This window comes from Prinia subflava, chromosome 2, assembly GCF_021018805.1.
Source record: "Prinia subflava isolate CZ2003 ecotype Zambia chromosome 2, Cam_Psub_1.2, whole genome shotgun sequence".
NCBI classification, from domain to species: Eukaryota; Metazoa; Chordata; class Aves; order Passeriformes; family Cisticolidae; genus Prinia; species Prinia subflava.
In genome coordinates this window covers 89060351-89082906 of record NC_086248.1, presented here as the reverse complement: position 1 = coordinate 89082906, position 22556 = coordinate 89060351, and the positions used below count along the sequence as shown (strand labels likewise).

Genomic DNA, 22556 nt, shown 5'->3' with positions numbered 1-22556 from the left:
TGTGTATAGAAAGCAGATGGGTATGAGGTTTTGTTACAAGGATTGCTGTCAATCTTAACAGTAGTAGTGTGATAATTTGTGTATTAGTGGGCACCTTTTGTCTCCTGTAAATTTAGCTCTTCTACACATTGAATAAATTGGATATTTCAAGATTACCAGCTAGTGGTCAGGGATCATATGCTTTTTCAAAGAAATGATTTAAGTATACTGCATTAGTAGAACTGGAATTATGCCTTGTAAGAGTTTTTATGTTCAGTTATCCTACACAGGTTTTGTTTACATATTACAATTTAAGTAGTGATCATTTACCTCATCTTACTTTCCCTCTTCCACTTGAAATACTGTAAATACTCTAATTAAATAGTATCAAGATTGTGGAAGGAGAAAAAAAGCTACTATCTCTTAATAGGGTTTTAAATAGTTCATCCATCAGAGCATCAAACTAAGTCCTTATACTAAATCCTTTTATCGAAATCACAGAATTGTAGAATGGTTTGAGTTGGAAGGTACTTTGAAGGTCATTTAGTTCCAGCCCCCTTCGGCTATGGGTGGGAACACATTTTGCTAGATTGAGTTGCTCAGAGCTCCATCCAGCCTGGCTTTGGACATTTTTAGGGATGGGGCATCCACCATTTCTCGGGACAGTCTGTTGCAGTGTCTTACTGCCCTGAGAGTAAAGAATTTCTTTCTAATATCCAATCTCAGCTTACCTTCTTTCAGTTTAAAGCTGTTACCCCTTGTTTTGTCACTACATGCTCCTGTAAAAAGTCTGTCTCAGGTCTCTTGTAGGTCCCTTGGCTACTGGAAGGCTGCAGTAAGGTCATACCAGAGCCTTTTCCTCTCCAGCCTAAACAATTCCAACTTTCTCAACCTGTTTTCACAGAAGAGGTGCTCCCGCCCTCACCAACGTCTCTGGCCCTCCTCTGGACTTATTTCAGCAGCTCATGTCATGTTGGGACACACAGCAAAGGTTCATGCTTGTTATTCATGATCATTTTCATGCTGTATCTCCCGACAAATGGAAGGAGATGTTTTCATTCCAATCCAACTGGCACCCTTTTGAGCTGGATTTTACATTGTAATTTGATAAGGCTGTGGGCTGCTGAAAGTGCTGATTCTTTGGTCACCGAAAATCCTTTGGGAGCAGAGAGAGAGCTGTTCCAAGTACTGTGTTGAAGGATATAAGGAGAAAAAATAATGGAAGGAAGGAAGACAAACCGAATGCTTTTAACTTATTTTAGTGCTAAGAAGGTTGCTGACTTCTGAAAATCCAATTTTAGAAACCTTAAAGTATGCTTAGACTGCAATGCTATGTCTTGATAGAGATATAGCAAAATAAATAGCACAGTATTTGCCATGTGCTTGAAGTATGAAGTATGCTTGGGACTTCAGGTGTTGTGCCTGAGTTAGTCCCTTGACAGGAGCATGGTGGTACTGTTGCTGCTGGTTCCTACTGCACTTTGTTTTTGGCTGCTGTTTTGTTGCCAGATGGAGAATTGGCTTTGTGTTCTGTTTTTTGTTCCTATATGCTTATTTTTCTGTGATGAAAGAGGTTTCCTCTGCTGCTGTTCTGCAGAATGGGAAGAGAGCATCCCAGTGAAGAAGTTCTTTGTTCAGAGTGCTGCTGGGGTCTTACATCTCTCACGTATAAGAAGTTATCTTTCATCCCTGTCAGTCCTTTTGTGCCGTCAGTCTATTTGTAGCTGAATCCAGAGTTGCCTTGCTCTCAGGGCTGAGTATCTTGGCCATGGCACACTTGTTGGCTCAGCCAAAGGAAATCTTGTTGTGCAGGGAGAAAGGCAAAAGAAGCCACTGCTACACAGGGGTAGCGTACCTCCAGACTGAGCAAAGCATCCTTTGGTCTTGCTGCACATTTTTCCACTGCATGTGTTGGCACACAGGTATTTCAGCTTCACATGTATGGGAGAGAAGTCCTGTTGTTTGGGTACCTAGAAGATTACTGAGATGTGGTAAACTGATTTTTTATTTAGTTAGCTAGGAAGTATTGGCAGCCTCAGTGACTGTATCTCTTGATTCTTGTATGTCTTAATTTCCCTCTGGCAAAACCCTTATGTAAGGTATTGAATATCATTTGAGCATGAACTTTGTTTAGCTAATAGTGAAAATAATTTCCACAGTTAGTTCTTCATTATAATTTTTAAACATGTGAATCAAAGGAGTGTTAGTTTGAATGACCTAGCTGGTCCCATTTGGTTTAGCTGGATGAGGGAGGAGGAGTGAGAGATCCAGATGGAAAGCACAGAAGCCAGGAGTGACTTAATCAGTTTAAAGCTTAAATTATGCTCAGAGGCAATAGTTGCCTGCATTAACATCAGTATCTGGGGAAAGGAAAAAACAACCCCCAAACCAAGTTCAAACCCCATAACCTAAAAACAACCCTCCCCTTCACCTTACCACCACTAGAACACTGAGTTTGGATTTCTGTAATTAGAATTGTTTACCAAACCCGTGTTGAGCAATGTCTGAGCACACAATATGTGTACACTCCACTGCAAGTTCACTATAAAGTGTACAGTGTAAACCATTATTTTAATACATTACAACTCATACTGGGTAACCACATGCTTGCACTTCTGCAGTTAGGGTAGAGCTGACCTGTAAATAAGCAGAAGAATTTTGAAAAGTTCACGATGTGCTGTTACTTATATGCTCTCTTAAAATAGGGTTTGAAATTAAAAACACTTTTCAAAATTACTCATTTTGATAGAATGACATCAAGAGCAGTGTGGGGACTGACTTGATATTCTATCAGACAGCTTCCATCAGCAGCACTTTCGGGACTGAATCTTTTCATATTGTAGCCATCATAATATTATTACCAGTAATTTCTGAGATTCAGATTTGAATCTGATTTGAAAATACATGTTTGGAAACCTTGAGGTATTCATATGGCTTAAGATGGTGATTTGTCACACGTTTTCTACTTTAGTCTCTAGCAAAATCCCTTAAAGTAGAGCTGCTCACAGTAAACATGCACAATAAAGTGCCACTAGTTTGCTTCTAGGTGAAGCATGAGCTCTGTTGCATGAACAGTTGAAGGTTTGAAAGGTAAAATGCCATTTTTGTTTTGTCAGCCGTGGGATATTTTTCAGTGAGCATGGCACCTACACCCTTGGCATCTCTCAGCAGTGCAAAGATGAAATCTTGACACCGCCAGAAGTCAGCAGTTCCGCTCTTGTGACCAGCAGAGTCAGGGGCTGCATGCTGTGCACCTTGTCCAGCGCATGTGACTGCTGAACTTTAAGTTGCCATGTCTGAATGGCACTAGTAACTTGGCAGACTTTAGGACACTAAGAATTTATTGTTGATCATGATCTAATTTCTAGAGTTGCCAGTTTTTCTTTTTCTCTTTTTTTTTTTTAATATTTATGACACTAGAGAACCTTTTTCTTTTTTTTTTTCTTTTTTTTTTAATAAATTGAGAAGCAAAATATGAAATTTACTTGTCCAGGTAGTAGAGAATTTCAAATGAATAGTCATTCACTAATGTTAATGTTATTTTTGGGTTAGTCCAGTTTATTTATGCTCTCCTGGGAGACTTTGGACTTCCCATTTGTAAATTGCTAATACCTCAGTACTTCAGTGTTGTACTTAGACCTATCGAATTTTTGTTTAAAGCACTTCAGTGCTCATGTTGAAGTTGCCTAGACTGATATTAGTGATGAGTCTAATAGAAAGGAATAATTTGAAGGAATCTAATGTGGATGAAGGTAACTACCACTTTCAGCACAAGTATTTGACTATAAATGATACTTCAGTGCATGACTGTTCTTCTTTGCCAAGCAAGGTTTTGCTTAGCTTCTCAAATGTTGAGTAGAAAGCTAATGTCTTTTATTACTAAAAATACCTAATGCATTTTATATAAATATATAACTTAATAGTTCTTAAAATATTGTCTACTTTTGGAGTAACTTGCAGAAGTCAGGAGTATCAGCATTCCATTTAAAAGAAATTACAAATAATCTATCTGTTAATGTATCTAGTTAACATCCTTTTAAATCAAACACACAATTGTGGAGTGGTATACTGCTAAACAACCTTTCTTAAAGCTGTTGAGTAGAAAGAATGCAAACAGGAACAGGAAGTTTATTCCTGAGCATTAATTGCTGTCTTAAAAGAGTAAATTTGAAAAGCCTGCTTTATGTCTTCGTTCTATATGTTTCATTTGTTATGAATTGAAAATATATCATTGTCTGATTGAGTCAGATCATTTGCAGAGAAAAACTGCATCCAAAAATCTTTACAGCTACTTCAAGGTAATGTTTACTGCATGGAAAAATTCTGCAGTATGTGATTAAAAAAATTAAACTTATGTTAAACTCAGGCATTTCCTTTATTGGGTGAAGGTAAGTTTTTTCTCTTTTCAGAGGAGTTGAAATGGTTGCAAGTCCTCAAATAAATAATGCTGAAATTACAAAATTTTCATTGCTGCTTTCAGTGAGATGGGCTTGTACGCGTGGCGTGTGTGTCTGTGTACTGGCACAAATGTTTGCTATCTGCAACTACTCTGTTTGTATTGTCAGATACAGCTTGATGTATTGGATTCACGCTTTGTAAATGTTGTAGAAGTAGTGAGTAGCTGTTGAGTCCATTGCTTAGAAAAGTCCATCTGTGATACAACAGTCTGAAATATTTCAGATTTATAATTCCGTGGATTAATAATTTTTATAGTTTCTTTTCTTTTGATGTAACACCTTTCTTCATTTTATCTTGTGCTGAAAGGTGGCTCAGCTTAAAAGTCTTTCTTTTTGAAGGATTTATTTCTGTGAAGCAGTTTGTTTAACTTGTAGTGTGAGGTGCCTGTAAAGGATATTTCTGTGGTTATGACAAATAGAACTGTTTTGTATGTAACCTTGCCTTGCACAAATGACTGGGTCACAAGAGAGTATAAGCTTATTTTCAAAAGTACAGCAAACAAGAACTGGGGATGTTTGGTAACTGTTTTGTAATCTTTTTAGTTTCATAAGCCTTTCTTGACCGTCTTTAAGACTTGGTCACAAGCTTCTTTTAGTACTTTAGATGGATTTCACAGTTTAATGCATCTCTTAATGCTCTCTTTGTCATAATGAAAAGAGGTAGAAATGTTTGAAGTGTTAGTTTGATGTGAATGGTTTCTGGTAACTTAGAAAGCCGCAGTTGATTTAGTTGTCTTTAGATTAACCCCTTAAACAGCATGTTTAACATAACATGTATTTAACATAAATAACTTGTACTGTTACATACCTGTTCTTATCAAGAAGGTGATACAGAGTGAACTAGGTAGTTTTGCTGGTTACTATTTGTAGAAAAACACTCAAAAGACTGAACCCAAAATTCAGAAGAACAAGCCTGCATGTTACCAGATAACAGGACTTACCTATCCCAATAACTGTATGGTTTTATACTCCCAGTTTAACTGGGGATTTGGTTTTTTTTTTACTTTGCATTTCTACTCTTAAAACTGTACTTTCCATAACTGTAACAGAAAACTAATAAAATTGATGATGGCTTTTAGAAATGCTTGCATGTGCTAGAATATTTGTTTCTCTCTGATAATTTTAGAAACATTATAATCTCTCCACAATTTTGTACCTTTGAACCAAAACACTGTCCAAAGTCTATATGGCAGATAATAATGATGTTGAAATTGTTCAGTTTGATAGCACAAGTTTGGCTGATTTCCTGGGAAATCTCGTGCTCTTTTGTCAGTAACAGAAATGAAAGCTGTGGAACCAATTTATTTGATCTCTATACTGCCTGTTCATTTGTCTTTAGTGTCAAAAACTTAACTATTTTTTCCCCTCCCCCCACTCAGGGAGGCAATAATGCAGGGCATACAGTTGTTGTGGATGCTGTGGAGTATGACTTCCATCTTCTGCCAAGTGGGATCATCAATCCAAAAGTCACTGCATTTATTGGTAAGTGAGACATCCCTAAAACACAGCTATTATTGTAGTTACAGACTTCTGACACGTTAAAATAACAAAATGTATCTGAGGACGTACAGGATCAGGATTGTTTTTCTTCAATTTTTCATAGGCCTAGACTGTTTACTATCTTCTTAATACTGCCCTTACTCATTTGTGAAGTTTGGATTATAAAATTCCTTTTGTCTTGGATAGTTCACCTTTGTTCTTAGTATCTTACCAATGTAAACAGCTAGCTGCCCAGTGTGTCTTCATTCTCCCATTCTCTCTTATTTTCTCTACCATTTATTTATTTTCTTCTCAGAATACCCTCTCTCTTTTAATCTTCAGCCTTGTTAAGTACTTTTTGAACTACAGAACTTCCCTCCCTTTTCCTTGGATTGTGACATGAATGCTTAACTGCAAAAGACTTCCACACTGTATAGTTCTTATCAAGAAGTCCTCTCAGCAGAGTACATTGGAAGGTTTAGGGCAGTGGTAGTACCAGGTGATGTCAGGATCTATGATCTGTTTACATTGTGAAAAGGGATTTAGCCTTTGTTGCCCCTAAAAAACTACTTACCCCCTTACTGTTCTCCCTTCTCGGAATCCTGTTTCCAGTCCTACGTGGTTGGGTTTTTTTCCTTTGGATTGCTTGGATGGCCAGCCTGCCTAATAATGTGATGTAGCCCATAGAATATCCTTCTAAAACTGAAGGTAAACATAAAACAGGTGTACACAGCATTATAACTGTGTTTGTGCTTGAGAGCTGTTTTACCACAGAGGTTGGGTTTCTGTGTCACTAAAGGCTGTGACTTGGTAACGCTTCCATGTTGCATATTTGGTACCCAGAGCTCCTGTCCCTTACACAATGTACTTCTCCAGGTCAGGATTCTGTTGTCGTGCTCTTCCTGTCACTCCTTCCTGCATCTCGTTGCTTTGAGCCTGCAGTGTTGCCTTTCAGCTTGGTCATTGACAGTTTGCTAAAGAGCAGCTGAAGAGCCTCTGTCACAAGTTGTGTTGATTCATAAACAGTCCAGCTGGTAGTGACTGTGTACTCTGTCAGCAGTAAATCTGTACTTAATGGGATTTGGTGGTTAATTGCCTCCTTTCAGCTGTTACATTGTGACTTGATAATGGGATAGTTGTGGATCAACTTGTCCTGCCTAATACTTCTACAGAAATGGAGCCAGTGGGCATGGAAATAGATTCCTGTTGGTTATGAGAAGTTTGGGATGTTAACGAGTTTTGAGGGCTGAGGCAGATGATACTACTTCTGTTCTTTTGATGTTACTGTACTATGTTTCTTAAGATTATTGCTTGAAAACAGCAAAAAAAGATGCCCATTTGCCTTGTGTTCTTTGGTGGACTGGGTTGAATAGACATCCTTTAACAGTACAGTAGTTAGGAGAGAACTTTTTACAAACCCTCTTGCTTCTGTGTTTTGGTCTTGTCTGTTCTGAAGTGTTTTCTAGATTCTTTTACATATGCCTTATGTGTAAAATCTCTTTTAGGGGTAAAAAAGGCTTAGGATTCCACTGAAAGAACATATATGTATGTTCAAGAAAAAAAGGATAAGGGCAAAATGATTTGAGTATTATAATAGAGTATTCCTATTGTTTAGGACTGTATCATGCAGGTAATAGTGAAGAAGCCTTAAAATACTTTGTGCTTTGATGCTTAGAATGCTTTTATTAGTGTGAAATTATATGCTAGGCCATTAGTTTTGGATGGCAGATCCCTTCTTCAGCTAGATGTTGTACTGGTAACTTTGAGTCTACTGGGTTTGGTATGGCCTTAAGATGGTTCAGTTTTGCTGTGAGAATGCTCCTCCCTAGGCACTCAGTGATGCTGGTTAATTGTATGAACTCTAGTGGTCTTTTTCTGGGTAATGTGACAGCTGTAGGAAGGCGAGCCTGCTTTTGGTAGGGCTTCTTTCTCTGTTGTTTTTGCTAGTCTCTTAACAGTCCCATCTCTGTACACAATATTCTGTGTCTGTTTACAACAAAAAAGTGCCTGCAAGGATGCTAGTGTTTATATTGGTGATACAAATGTGCCAGGCTTTTAGAAAACAATAGGGTTATTAAAATGCAGTACAAAGAGGGAAGTTAGTTTTAGATACGAGGAAGAGGAAGTTGGATTTCGGACTGTTCTATGAATCCGTTACTGGTCTAAATTGAAAGTTTGTTGCATTTATTAGAAAGATCCAATGTATGTAGGTAGAAATGCATTTAGGAGCAAATCTGGCTTAGACAAATTCCTAAGAATCAAAGTTGCATTAAGTTTAAAAAATTGAATAAAATACTCTGGACACAAAATATGAAGTGTCTTGAACTGTTTGAAATATTTTTTCCCATGCTCAACTTAATTAATTAAATTTTGTATAATGATTTTCTTCAGGAAATGGTGTTGTAATTCATTTGCCAGGACTCTTTGAAGAAGCTGAAAAAAACTTAAAGAAAGGAAAAGGTGAGAATTTGAAGCTACTACTTTTAAAATAGTTTGTGGAACACTCCTTGAATGATTTAGATGGAAGATGCCTCTGTGAAAGTTAAATACAATGTATTTTTCCACAAGTCCCTTTTTAGCTGCTGCTTTCTGACAGGAGTCTTGCTGTAAGTGCCAGAGCCCTCATGGGAGGGGAGATAAAAGGAATCTCTGTACAGTTTCAGAATATAATCTAAATCAAATTTGTCTGCAGATGTTTTTCTTTGCTTAAAAAAGTGAATTTAAGAAGTGAATGGCTTTTTTTTTTAAGTGTGTTAACCTGTTCAAAGTCATTTTACCTCTTACAATATTGGTGTACACTTTGCTGACCGTGTTAATGTAAACAGGTGCTGTGGTAATCACTCCTTGATTCAGAACTCGGTTTTTGGATACTTCATGTCATGTCTATAGCCATGCTTGGCAGCAGTCTGCTATAAGTGGGGAAAATCAATGGTCTAGATTATTCAGAACCAAAAGAGCTACTAATTGTTTGCTAAAATTGAGGAGCTAGTAGCTTGAATTCTTCTTCAGAATAAGCCTGATTTTCTCAGCTTTATAGGTTAATGCCAAGTTTTAATTACTGAAATTACTTTTTTTTTTAAACTCTGCAATGTGATTGTTCAGTCTTAAAATAGATTGCCTGAAAACTAAGCATGAAAAGTATTTATACTTTATACATCATAAGACAAAAATGCTATACAAAACATAATTTAAACTATTTCATTTTGCCTTTAAAGGACTGGAAGGATGGGAAAAGAGACTAATAATTTCTGACAGAGCTCATATTGGTAAGTTCCTGTTTGTGGTTTGGTTTTTGTTCGTTCTTTTGGAGGGGGGGAGGTTGGGTTGGTTTTGGGGTGTTTTTTGTTAATTTTTGCTTTTTATGGACTTTCTGTGGCAGTTTCACTGTGTGATAATTTTTAGCCATCTCTTTATATAGGTACTTTTCTTTGGTTTAAATCTCCCTGGGTTGCTTTGGTTTATTGAAGGTGCTAGAAAAAAAAGTTTCACTCAGAATCCTCCCAGGTTTATATTCTAGTGATTTTTTTAATCCTATTCCATAAGGATCACCTAGGCAGGAGAGCAGGCTCACTTTCTAAGTCAGACTAGAAGCAGAGAGCAGTCAGAAAGCATTCAGAAGTGAATTGACTAAGCATTCATTTCCCCTTTTGGTGTAAAAGTGGTCTTGCTTACGTTTCTGCTGGGAAATCAGGTGATCGGTTGTGACTTGAAACTTGATCTCCCTACCAAGGAAATTGCCACATGCTTCCTAAAGGAGATTTTCTGGGAACAGTCTGTAGGTATGAGGAGAATGGGTGCCCTCCTCACAAGGAGCTCACCAGTGGAGCACTGGATCCAGCCTGTGCTTGAGACAACACTGCAGTCCAAAGCCTGGAGTAAAGCAGTGTTGAGTACAATCCACCAACACAGAGCTTTAGAAACTCTTCCTGTACCACTCCTACTACATCTTTATTACATAAATTCATCCTTTAGATTAGCACTTAGATATTATAACATTACTGCTGCCTCTGGTACTCATTTTCTGAGGATGCGAACCGTTTAGGACTTTATAAGATAAAAGGTTGTAACATGGGGGAAAAACAGTTTTGCTTTTGGTTTCTTTGGGTTTTTTTTTTTTTACACCAATCTGGAATAACTTAGTGAGTGAATTTACTGACAGTTATTTCAGAGTAAATACGCTTTTTCCTTGGAGTAACGAATGAGTTTGAAATAGTTAAGTAATTGTTTCTAAGTTACCAGTATCTTTTCCGATAGTAGAATCACTATAGGTGAATATTTGGAAATTTTTCAATTACTAGAAGAACTGTTCTGTGGTGATTATATTGCAATGGCGATGCTGTGAATTTTTCGTAATTAAACAGACTGTGAATAAAAAGAACCAGTTGCTGAGTGTCACTCATAATCATTCAACCTCTTCACAGAAATGAGCTTTCATAATGCCTCTATTTAGAAAGTTTTGATGACAATTTGAAAATCTGTTACCATGATAAAAATATCTTCTCTAAAATGGGTATTGATCTGTGAATAATTAGTCTGTCACAAAAGATCAGCCCAAGGTAGGTTCACACTGCTGGGCATAATGTAATTCTTTAGAATACGGGGATGTGTGGAAATAAACACAAAGCCAAATTAGTAAGGCAAACAGGAAAACGACTCTTATTCTGGAGAGATTAGCATGCTTACTAAACCAGTCTTTCCTGTGCAGTGGATAGTTTTTAATTTCAGGAAATAGTACTTAAGAAAACCAGTTAAATTAATTCTGTTAGCCTATAAGCTGTGCATTAGCCTGTCAATCTTTGTATTGAGTCCTGTAAGATTTTTTTGGGGGTGGGGCTTGTGTGTGTGTTTCGAGTTTTGTTGTTGTTCTGTTTTGGTGTTTGTTTGTTTTCTTTTATGGTAGATGAAGAATTGATAGAAGGGATACTTTGCATAATCTTTATCATTAATAACAATATAATGCATAAAAACATAACCAGGGCTTATGAAGTTGACTTCTGTTTACATAACAGCCAGTGGTGGGAGCTTTTGGATTTTCAAAAGTATTTTAATCGATGTTGCCTAAAACATAAAAATAAAATTGTTTAAGAAATCTGTAAAGAGTGAGAATGTTATCTTTTAGGTCTCACCTAAATTTTAGCAGTATGACTTTTTTTACTATATCCTATTTCCAGGATTTTTTTAAACTGTATTTTTTCTTCTTTTATCCACATATTCTTTGGGGCCACTACAAAGCTGTAATGGCTTACTTATCCTGTGGGATGTGTATACTCACTCTGCAAATATTCTACAAAATAAGCACTCTTTTAAAAGTCTCTGAAAAAACTTAGAACTCTTCCCTGTGAAAAAATGTAAAAGATAAGAAAAAAGGTCCTGTAATTTTATTGGCCTTTCTTCAGTGTGTATATTTATTTTCCACATTGGTAAACAGACCTAGAGTTGGTGTGAAGAAATCATTGCTGATAAAATAATTTGTTTCACACGTATTTTCAACTTAAATTATTTTGTTTTCTTAGTGTTTGATTTCCACCAAGCTGCTGATGGCATCCAAGAACAACAGAGGCAAGAACAAGCAGGGAAGAAGTAGGTAGTTTTATTTTGTCAAACATGGGATGACTTAGTACAAACAGGACTTAATATATTGAATCTCTGTTTTGCTTTGTCAGTGGATTAAAAAAAAATCCATGTAACTCTTGAATGCTGGACTGTGCTGGGATTATTTCTTATACTTTATCTTTGAGTGAAAGATTATATGCTTAATTAAAGAGCTCAGTCTTTATGTTTTGTCTTATGAAAAGATTTCTAGTTGTTAATTTGCTAGTTTCTGCTTCCTAGTGTTTCAATTGTTTCTGGAGGTTTTTGTTTCTGTAAAAATAGAGATTTCTCTCATGAATATTGAAGGACCCCTTTGGCATCTCCGAATAACTGAAAGTCAGAGGTGCATGTGGATGTTCACATTGTGTTCTTCAGAATGCCACTGACTTTCTGAAGCTTTCAAAACTTACAGAAACTATCTTGCTGTGTTTTTAACTTCTGCTTTCCAGGTAGCTCACTAGTTCTTGGGAATGGGGAAAAAGCTGGCAGAATTAAGAGTGACTTATCTACAGCTGGGAAGCAGTGCAGTGCTGTAGATTTCTCAGATAACAGTAAACTTAGAAGAACTTCCAAAAAGAGAGATTACATGGATGAAAAATAATTCAGATATACTTATCTGAAAAATGTTTCATCCCTGATAATAAGCTTTAAGAGAGCGTCTTATTTGGGGATCTTGCTTCACACAGGTTGCCTTTGAGTGATGATTGTCAGTGATTTTTACAAAGGGTCGTTTTCACACTTGCCTGCACTGTAGCAGCTCCCTTGTTGACTGCTGGTTTAGGATTTAAAAAGCAAAGAGAACATATAGATAGATATGGAAGAATATTCTTATTTTAATGAGCCGTTATCAGTGTGTATCAGCTGCTCTTGAATATTTTATGGAGCACAAGTTAAAATTGCTATCTGACAGTATTTGCAGTTAAAAACACTGTGAAGTCAAATCAGCTACTTGAGAGAAGGCACCACTTTATTGGTTAAAGGTTGTTAGGGAAAGCCCAATTAATTTGCTTTAAAAAACTCAGGAAAAAAGTTACATTCAAAGCAAAAAAACCTGAAGTCATTCTTAAAATGCTGTATTTCTTCTTTCTGTGGAGTTCTTGATATTCTGCAACATATGGTTTTCAAGCTTGTTAAAATCACCCTATTTCCTCCTAAATTTTAAAGCTCAACAAGTGTAATGGGGAGAGTAGTACTACAGGCAGGCTAAGAACAGGCTCTCATGGATTATCAAAAGACTGTCTCTTGTTTGTTGGGGACAAGGAACTGAAATAGTCTGCTAGCATGTCTTACTGTAGATTTGACTATATAACATAGTTGGTGTTAAAATTCTTTTGTGCCTAAGACCTTGAGCATTCTAAATGGTAAGTTCATTTTTTCTTTTGAGTGCTTTTGCCTGGTTGAATGTATCTCAAAAACCATCACCAGTAAGGGTCATCAGGTAGCTTCCCTTGCAGAAAGGTTATAGAAAAGCTAATCTAATACAATATATTCTGCTTATACAGTTGTCTTAGCTTCTGTAAGTACAGTCTTCTGATGACTTTTTTATTAATTGGTATGTCTTAATGAATCAAAATAAATGAAAACCATCTCTTCCTTCAAAAGATTCTCTGTGGAGAGTATGAACTGGGGTGGAGGCTAGAGTCAGTTGTTTAAACCATGTCCTGGTCTGGCTAAAGGACATAGTATGATGCAAAGTTCATTAGAAGGTCTTTTTGTTTTGGACTGGAGGTAAACTCCCTGAGATTACTTGGTGTTGAGTCTAATTGTAAGAATTCAGGGTTTTTTTCTGAGATATTTCTGAATCTAATCCAAATTGCTAAGGACTTATGTACTTAATGTGAACTGTATTTCTGTTTACTCACATATCACCTGATACTTGATAACATGAAGTTTGGATATGACCTGTGCCTCCTACTTTACCTGGAGACTCTCTTAAATTGAGTATGGTACCTTCACAGCAGTTTGAAGAGCTGTGGGACACTCTGCATATGCAGAATTTGTAACTGAAGAAGAGAAGGCTTTCTGTGTCTGATGGGGGGAGGGAGGAACCCCAAACCAAACCAATTAAAACTTAAGTGCACAATGAAGCTTAGCAACATGTAGCACACTTCTGAAAATGCTGCAGACCTGTTCACTTCTCCTGAAAGAGTTACTTACTGTATTGAGCTTGATGGGGAAGTTATTTGATAATCTGCCTGTGATGAGTGCAGCTTGGCTCCGTTTTGATAGCTACTTAGCATGACTATAGCAGAAGACATTCTCTGAAGTAGCTTTACTTCTCTCACAGTAAAGTCAGTGCAAGCAAGTTTTGTATTATATCATCGGAGCTTAAGCTGGAAAAGGCTTTTCAGGCAGACTGGGCAGGTAAGGGTACAAAAAAGAATTCACATTTTCAGATTCAGCTACAGTGGAAAATCCATATCTGAACTCTTAACATAGAGAGGGCATTTGGAGTGTCTCTGTCACTTTTGGATTTTTGGCAGTGTTTTCCTGGCTCCAACTGAGGTATTTAGAATGAAAAGAAATATTTCTTATATACAAACTTAAAATTCATACTCTTTGTGCTGTTGCTTTATGGAGGACTTTCTTAGGTCTTCAGAACGGTGTTTTAGGAAGATGGTTTAGTTTTGGTTCATAATACTGAATGATATTTTCTTGACATTTGATTCCTTAAGTATAAAAGTTCAGAATTGTGTACAAATAAACATGTAAGCATTCACTAAAGTACAAAAAATTAAAAACAGAAGTATGTAGAAGATTAACATATTTGCTTGTATGAACAGAGATATTCTAACACTAGGCTGCATCCTAAAAGTATCTTGTTTTAAATGCTTAAAGTTAAATGCTCACAATTAACAGCATTTCATTTTATGCTAAAGATGGAATAGCTTAAAGGAAAAAACGCCTTTATATCAACAACTCTTTATTATTATCTTTTCAAAGTCTGGGAACTACCAAAAAAGGAATTGGTCCAGTATATTCTTCGAAGGCAGCTCGAAGTGGACTCAGAATGTGTGACCTTGTTTCTGATTTTGATGACTTTTCTGAGAGGTAATTACTGCACACAGTTGTAAGCATAGTTTTCAGTTTCTGTATAGTACCCTGTGTAAGCAATTACATATGGTTCCTGTTATTTTTCTTAATTAAAAGTTCTTTTAAAATAAAAAAGTACATATAATTTTATTAATTTATATGATCATGATTGTTATCATAATTCATTGTTTGAAATTGTTAAATTACCAAATAACTGCAGATATGTAACCAGTAAAAATAGAGGGTTGGTGGGGAGTTGAGGAGGAAAACAAACCGAAACCTCAGTGAAGCATTTTTGCTTTTCAGGTTCAAAGTATTGGCCAATCAGTACAAAGCAATATATCCCACGTTAAAGATAGATATTGAAGGGGAATTGGAAAAGCTGAAGGTAAGCCTGTGTCTGTCTCTTCCATTATATAATCACCATCTGCAGTTACTGATACACAAATCCCATAGTGACTGATGCTTGTGCTTGTGTGAGGAGTTAGACTCTATCATGGGAAACCATATGTATCAGTGTTGGAGAGTCTGCTGCTTATCCTTAAGGACACACTTGGCCCTGTTTTATCCAGCATTTCAAAACTTGCTTTCAAGAGAGATACTGTGAATTTTAAGAAAAAGGCTTGTATGGGGTGATTGCTTCTTGACTTACTTCTACTCACTCAAACTCACAGTCTAGGAGAAAAACCAGGATTGTAGTTGGGGGAAGTATGTTTCATTGTAAAGCAGAATGTCGAGCCCTTGTCTCAGAAAGTTAAGCACTGAAGTAAATAGTTTTTCTAAGTAACAAGCCTTAAAAAAAAATGTCCAGCAACATAGGAAAATGTAAATTGATAGCAGCAGAACTAATGAAGCCTAATTGCCACCAAACTGGTCTTGTGGTTAATGACGGATTCTGATTTGATGTTTTCCCTGTGATTGGGATGGTTGGGAGTTTCCTCACTGGTATTAGGTTTTATTTGCACAGCATCCAAGTTATTTGAAAATCTTGTGAGGTGTGTCTTACCATTCTATCCAAGCTTTTTGCTCATGCTTTTAATGGAAACTTACCTTTATGAGATTTCTTTTAACCCTTAAAATGTCAACCAAATGTGACACTGTTTAAAATCATTGAGGTGTGTGGGGAACAGGGAGGGCACGCCCAATTACATGATAATTCATTAAGAAAATCAGGCCAAGGAAATCATCCTTCCTCTACCTTTAATTTTTACAGCTCTAGAATAGAATATGTGGGAGTTCGTAGCACTTCTATTTGCTTAACTTTAAATAAAGCCTATTGTTGAATTGTATTTTTATTAATATGTAGGTCTAGAAACCAGTTACAGTTGATTGCTTCATAGCACTTTATAGTTTACTTAATGCAATTTAGGATTACAGAATATCTGAAACTCCTTGTTAAGGTGGAAACACAACATGTATTTGTAGCTTGAGGAAAGTTGTCTTATGCTAATGCACTTGATTCCATTCTGAAAGACAAAGAGTTAGATTTTACATGGAGTAAATTGTTAAAATGAGAACTTCATGTGTTCTCATGAAGGAGAAAGGCTGTGTACCAGGTGATAATCTGAATATTATTGGCTTCTTGCATCCAGCTACTGAGTGGCATTCAGGCACTTGATGCTTAATTCCAATAAATAGCTTCACTTTTACTTAAAAATTACTGCTCACAATTGTATGCATTTGTTACCTTCAGATGGCCAGAAGTGGAACTTCCTACATGCTGGTTTTGGGGGAGGCATTTTGAGCACTTGGAAATGAAAGACCAAATACAGTACAGTGATAATAGTCATGCTTGAATATTTCTAAAGCATTCCAGAAGTTTGGATTTTTCTTTCTTCCTCATCCTTCCCCCTTTTTTCTTTCCTCCTAGGAAGAGTGTGCATATCTGTTGTGTAAATCTGAGTTTCACATTCTTCCTCCCTTTGTTCACATTATGGCATATTTAACATGTCCTTGTTTGCTTTTCCTCTTCCAAAGGAATATGAGCATTGTTATGAGGGAACAATAGCAATTCTACTCTGGCTGCCTTTGTCATAATGAAATTATACTATACAATAGTCTTTTGTGTTATTCAGGGCTACATGGAAAAAGTAAAACCAATGGTAAGGGATGGTGTTTATTTCATGTATGAGGCTTTACATGGACCACCAAAGAAGATCTTAGTTGAAGGTGCAAATGCAGCACTACTGGACATAGATTTTGGTAGGTATGGTCTTTTTGAGACACGTGTTAATATACACTTGTGTTGTGAAAAAGGAACATTAAATATAAACTCTCCTGTGATAAGCTGTTCTCATGGCAGAAATGGTTTCTATTTGGAGAAGCAGCACTCTATATGACTAGCAAATAATACAGGGCTGGGTGAGTGGGTGTGTTAATTAAATGATTTCAAAAAGCTCTCCCAAGAGTAATAATTTGAATGACAGTAAAGATCAAGTGGCTACTCTTAGAGTGTAGCTATTACTTCAGCATCTTTAAATTTTAAATGAAATAACTCACAATTTTTGGAAGTCACTTGAGAATAAAATGGAGAGCTTTGAGAGGCAAAGCATATATGCAGAGTACTTCTTGACTTTTGAAAAATCAGCTTGCTTTTTTTAAAAAACACTTCAAGAAATGTCTTTATACAACACGTAGTTTTCCACTGTTTCACATTGTTCGGAAAGGTGTTGGTAATCTGGATTGCTAATGAGGCAAGACTAAAAAGGTTATCCAAATCTATTTGATATTCAAAATTATGCAATTTTTCTTAAAACACTGTAAGTTTCCTAATAAATTGGAAGATTATAGGTAGAAGCAGCCTCTTTTTTATGACATGATTATGTTTGGTTATTATGTTGTAATGATAAGATAATCTGCCACCTCTGTGTAAGCGTAAGAAACCTATGTGGTTAACTCCTGCATTTTGTCACATTTTTCTTCAGTCTCACTAGCCTTGTAAAGGCATTGTTTTTATTGTTAGGAAGATGCTAACACCTGAAATTGAAGCCTGTAAGGACTGCTGTCAAACAGTTATGAACCTGAATGCACTCAGCTTTTAACCAATACTGCTATTGGGCATTTTCAAACATACTCAGTTTGAAAGCGTCTTCTTTTAAGAGTAAGATATGTCTTAGATTAGTCACTGCAAGTATAAGCACCAAAATTCATCATGATAATCTGAATATTAGAAGACACATACCTTTTTAACAAGACAAAAAAAAAGAAGAAAGAAGTCTTCAGATATGCTTGTCACAGGGAAATATTTGATGCAAAACGGAGATACTTGCAAAAGAAATCTGTCTAGGGGGGTTGTTTTCTTGTAAATGGTGAGTATTTTGGATTTCATGTAAACAGAAGATGCAGGCAGTCTGAAACACATCAGGTATGTCTGTAACACATACGGAGTTGTTTAAATTATTTAGATTTTTTTCCTACCTCTGGTGTGAGACTCAAACACATGAGAAAATCTGCTCTCTATAGGTAGATACATCCATCAATCCATCAGTGGTTTGGACACTTGTGTTAACAATAGACAAGCCTCAGTCAAAAATTTGACATTGCCAATTTGATTATTAAGCCTTCGGAGTGAGGCTCTTGTCTCTGCTGTTGCAGTTGCTATTGTTGTTCCGTGCTTTGTTGCACAGAAATGTTAATATTGAAATGAGTTTTGTGAATGTGTGTCTTTTGGCTATGAGGATAAAAATCCCAAGGCTTGCAGTCCATCTCACTTTCCTGGAGCCTGTAATGAAGTTCACATTTGTCTGGGAATGGGGCAGGGCAAGTGTGGGGATGTGTGGTCTTCTGTGTTTTTAAACACAGAGTAATGATTAAGCAGTGTAAATATATCAGCCTGGGAGGTGAAAGTGAGTAAGAACTGTTCATTGACTCTGTTTTTGACATCCACTAGCTATATTCACCTGTCAGTACTAAGAAAAGCTTTACTACTGTCTTCTAAGATTAAAAACTAATTAATGCTTGCAAACTGCTGTTATGTATCACCTGTAAGCCTGGGTGTTTCTCTGGAGTGATTTAAGAACCTAATCTGTGAAACCTGGCTGATGAGTCTCTGAAGGATTTTTGACTTTGTAAAGAAGTCTATATTGTTGAAAGAATTGTGTTGCTTTTAGTTCTTTCTGTCTCAGTTGTTCCTCTCTTACTTACCTCTGATTCATATCAAAAGACATACAAAAAAGTCTGACACAACAGGTAGAAGTTTCTTGCTTGTGCAGTTATAGTAAGGCTGAAGTATTTGTTCACAATTTGGCCGAGGACTGCCATGCTCAATTTTATTTTCCACTACCTAATTTAAAAAAAGGTATAAACCTAAGGATTTTGAGATGTTTAACTCTTCTTTGCAGTCTAGGCTGCATTTTGTACTAAAGACAAATTTGTACCACTAGACTATATTCCAGGAGTCTTCTTTTTTAATGATCTTTTTACAATTGATTATGCAAACAAAATTGTTCTTTCCAGAATTCTGCATTTCATTACAATTTCTTACAATGTGCTGATCAGTTTATAGAGTTTGTAGTTTATTTTTCCTCCAAAAATTAAAAATAGTAAACCTCTGTTCTCTAACCTTTTAATACTGTTTTCTTAACAGTCTCCCTTCAAATTTTTGCATTGTTCAGTTAGTGAGTATATTTAATGTGAGAAAGCAAGGCATGTTTTTCTGGTGTCTTACTCCAATTTTTTACCTGTACAATCATTCAGAGTTGTTATATAGTCAATTTTTACCAGTTCAAGTAAGCAGTAAGATTTCTGCCTTTTCCAGTGTAGGTGGATCAGACAAGGTACGTTCAAAGCTAAGAGCTCATTGAATGTGTTCTTGACTGTAAAATACATTTATTGTGTGTTTTGGTTAGGAGTGTTGTAAAATCTAGGTAAGTGCAGTGCAACTACTATTTCTCACCAGGTTAGATTTTTTTAAAAAAACCAGTTTACACCCAGTGTTTTAATAACTATCTAAAGCCAGTGTTTTGGTTTTCAATAGGCACATACCCTTTTGTGACTTCATCAAACTGCACAGTTGGAGGTGTGTGCACAGGTCTGGGCATGCCGCCGCAGAACGTCGGCGAAGTGTACGGGGTTGTGAAAGCCTACACAACCAGAGTTGGAATTGGTGCCTTTCCTACAGAGCAGGATAACGTGAGTATTGCAGCCCCAGGTGGGACCTGCTGGGTGAAATAACGGGGCATGTCTTGTCTGTCTTTTATTAAGTGCAAGTAGGTAGGTGACAGTGTGTTTGGATGTCTCAATCTTCTGATTCTAGACTGAGCTTACAGGACTGCCAAACCTGATTGCAATTTTCTTAGACATTTTTGTGGAACAGAAGGTTAGAGCAGGAACAAATTTTGAGAAGTTTGCCTAAAAATCGTTCTCTTGAATTAGAAAGAACGTTCTGTATTGCTGTCTTCATCCAAATGGACAGCATTATGAAAAACTGGAGGAGGGACTTCTAAGGTAATTTACCAATGCATTGTAAAACATTAAGTAAACACCTGCATCATGTATTGCAAATCAGAAGAAATCCACATGCTCATGTGTCTTACTCTTTGTTAGGAAATTGGAGAATTGCTGCAACAGAGAGGCAAAGAGTTTGGTGTTACTACTGGTAGGAAGAGAAGATGTGGCTGGCTGGACCTTGTCTCACTCCGATATGTCTACATGATTAACGGATTTACTGCGTGAGTTGTTTGTTGAGCTCTGCTGGCAACTTGACAGAAAATCATGAAATGCTGTAAATTACTGTAAATTGTACATATCCTAGTTAGTAACATTTGCACTGTTAATATTTATCAGTTGATTATTTTGATATTTTGATAAATTAGCTGTTCCTCATTTTTCCTGTCATTAAATATTTTTACATTTGACATTTTCATACGTGTAGATTTTTCTCTCTTCTCTTTATTGAGATTTCTTTTGTTAGTTTGTCATCTAAATAAGACAGATGGGAACTCATCAGTATCTCCATTAGTATGTGTGAATATCAAAAATACGGATATGTCTTTAGGATGTTAATCAGAATGAAAGATAGGTGCCTGAAACAAACTGGTATAAAATTTCTAGCTGATCAAGCAGTGTAAATACACATTTTATTTAAATACTTCTATTTCTCTTGTTCTTTGTGGGTTTTGTTTTAAATAAGTTGCAGCCAGGTATTTGTAGAGCCAGTGTTTGATTATTTTTCTGCCTTCACTGTAGAACAGAAGCATTTGGCAAAGGACAAGAAGAGACACCAAAAGGCATCATGCAATGAAATGGTCATCTTAAATGGTTATACCTTAAGTGGTTAGGTATCTTGGCAGCACCCTCACCAATTAAAGTTATAGCACTTAAAGCCGTAGAGAAATTCATTCAATTCGAGAATACCTGTTCTTTGGTTTTTTTGGACATTTTCATTTAGTACTACATCGAAGGGTGCAACAAAAACTGTTTAATCCTTTTTTGTTGCTGTCATCTTGTTTCAGTGGTTGGTTATTTTTGGTTTGAGGTGTTTAAGTCAGACCAGATAATAGATTAGTGGTATATGAGATATTTTTCTAAAGAAATAAAATTAATTGCAGGAATCAGTTTTGTTTGATTCTTTGTTGGTTTGTTTTGGTTTTTTTTTTTTACAATGTGAAAAGATTCAAGAGTTGTTGAACTTGTTTAACCAGAATAATGTTTCTTTATAGATTGGCACTTACCAAATTGGATATCTTGGATGTATTTCCAGAAATCAAAGTTGGTGTTGCATACAAACTAGATGGTGAAATCATACCTCATTTTCCTGGTAAGACTGCTTATTTAAAAATTTTAGGTTTTGGTGAAATGCAGTGTGGTACTTTTAAATGCATTTGACTTCTACTTGTAAAACTTACAAGAGCAGTATTTTACTTCAGCATCAAGCCATTAATGTCTTCCAGATGCACCAGACATATCTTGTACCACACCAGTACATGCACCCTAAAGATACCTAATGATACCTAAAGTACCAAATACTGGGTTTTGTCTACTAGAAAGATTCAAAGATGTATATAAAGCTTGTAAAACATAAATTGCTACTGAAACATAAGTTGCTACTGCTTGTCCTTTTTATTTTATATAGCCTGCATCACGTTCAAGCTAAATTTGAAGCTTGTTTCATACTCTAAACTCTTATTATCTTGTTCCCACTACTGTACTGATGCCCATTTTTAGCAGACCAGATCTTTGTTTAAGCATACAGTGAACTCCATAAGAGAACTGGTCCTGTTGAAAAGCCAAGTTTTTCTTTCCCTCTGTAACTTTTCTAACAGTTCACTTCCTTTTAATGATTCATGGAGCGGCCCAAAACCTACAAAAGCTACACGGTGTTAAAGAGGGACAAGGGCTGGGGCAAGAAACAAACAACTAGTTTAGGTGAAAGCAAAATATTTTCTAATGTATGACCGATGTACATCGTCTTAGCATGATAGAAGCTATAGTTCCTGAGGAGGATAGCGGTCATTTTTACTTGAAGAGTGTACCTGCATGTTAAAATATCAGTGTTTTTATAGAGAATGCATCTTGTTCAGTTTGCAATAGTTAGATATACTCCAGAAAAAAAGGAAGAACATAAAACAGTACTAAAGATTGAGCTTTTTGATAATGTGCACATAGATGCCCATTTTCATTCTAATTGGTACCTGAGGGTTAGAGGCTAGTCACAGGTTACAGTTTTTCCTGTGATATCATCATCATCAGAGAACTTCTTGTGGGTGAGGAGATCAACTGTAGTAATTGGATACAACTGACAGCAGGATTTATGTAGTACAAAGATGTAATTATGTATAAAGGAATAAGTGATCTGCCGCTAGTCCTTGAAAATAGCACATATCTGTCAAGAGTAATTCATAAGGAATTAAAAAACATCTTCTGTATGTCCATGTGCTTGTGGGAGTTCTCTAACTGATTTGCTGTCCAGGATCTTCAAACAAAAGGGCCAATTCCAGTGTGAATGCATGCTGAATGACTTGGATCAGGAAATGTAGTACTCATCTTGCACTAAACCAGGGAATGGTTTTCCCTTTT

At 36.3% G+C, this 22556-nt stretch overlaps 1 protein-coding gene across 1 annotated transcript in view; it reads left to right on the top strand.

The window, feature by feature from the left end:
• The window catches only part of ADSS2 (adenylosuccinate synthase 2), a 37209-nt gene that overhangs the window by 9083 nt on the left and 5570 nt on the right, over window positions 1–22556 (top strand). Inside the window, exons 2-11 of the mRNA XM_063390951.1 lie at window positions 5816–5918; window positions 8307–8375; window positions 9131–9181; window positions 11429–11495; window positions 14451–14558; window positions 14847–14928; window positions 16616–16742; window positions 19516–19670; window positions 20085–20209; window positions 21200–21297. Of these exons, the coding sequence (XP_063247021.1) occupies window positions 5816–5918; window positions 8307–8375; window positions 9131–9181; window positions 11429–11495; window positions 14451–14558; window positions 14847–14928; window positions 16616–16742; window positions 19516–19670; window positions 20085–20209; window positions 21200–21297 (985 nt within the window). The remainder of the gene's footprint in view (window positions 1–5815; window positions 5919–8306; window positions 8376–9130; window positions 9182–11428; window positions 11496–14450; window positions 14559–14846; window positions 14929–16615; window positions 16743–19515; window positions 19671–20084; window positions 20210–21199; window positions 21298–22556) is intronic.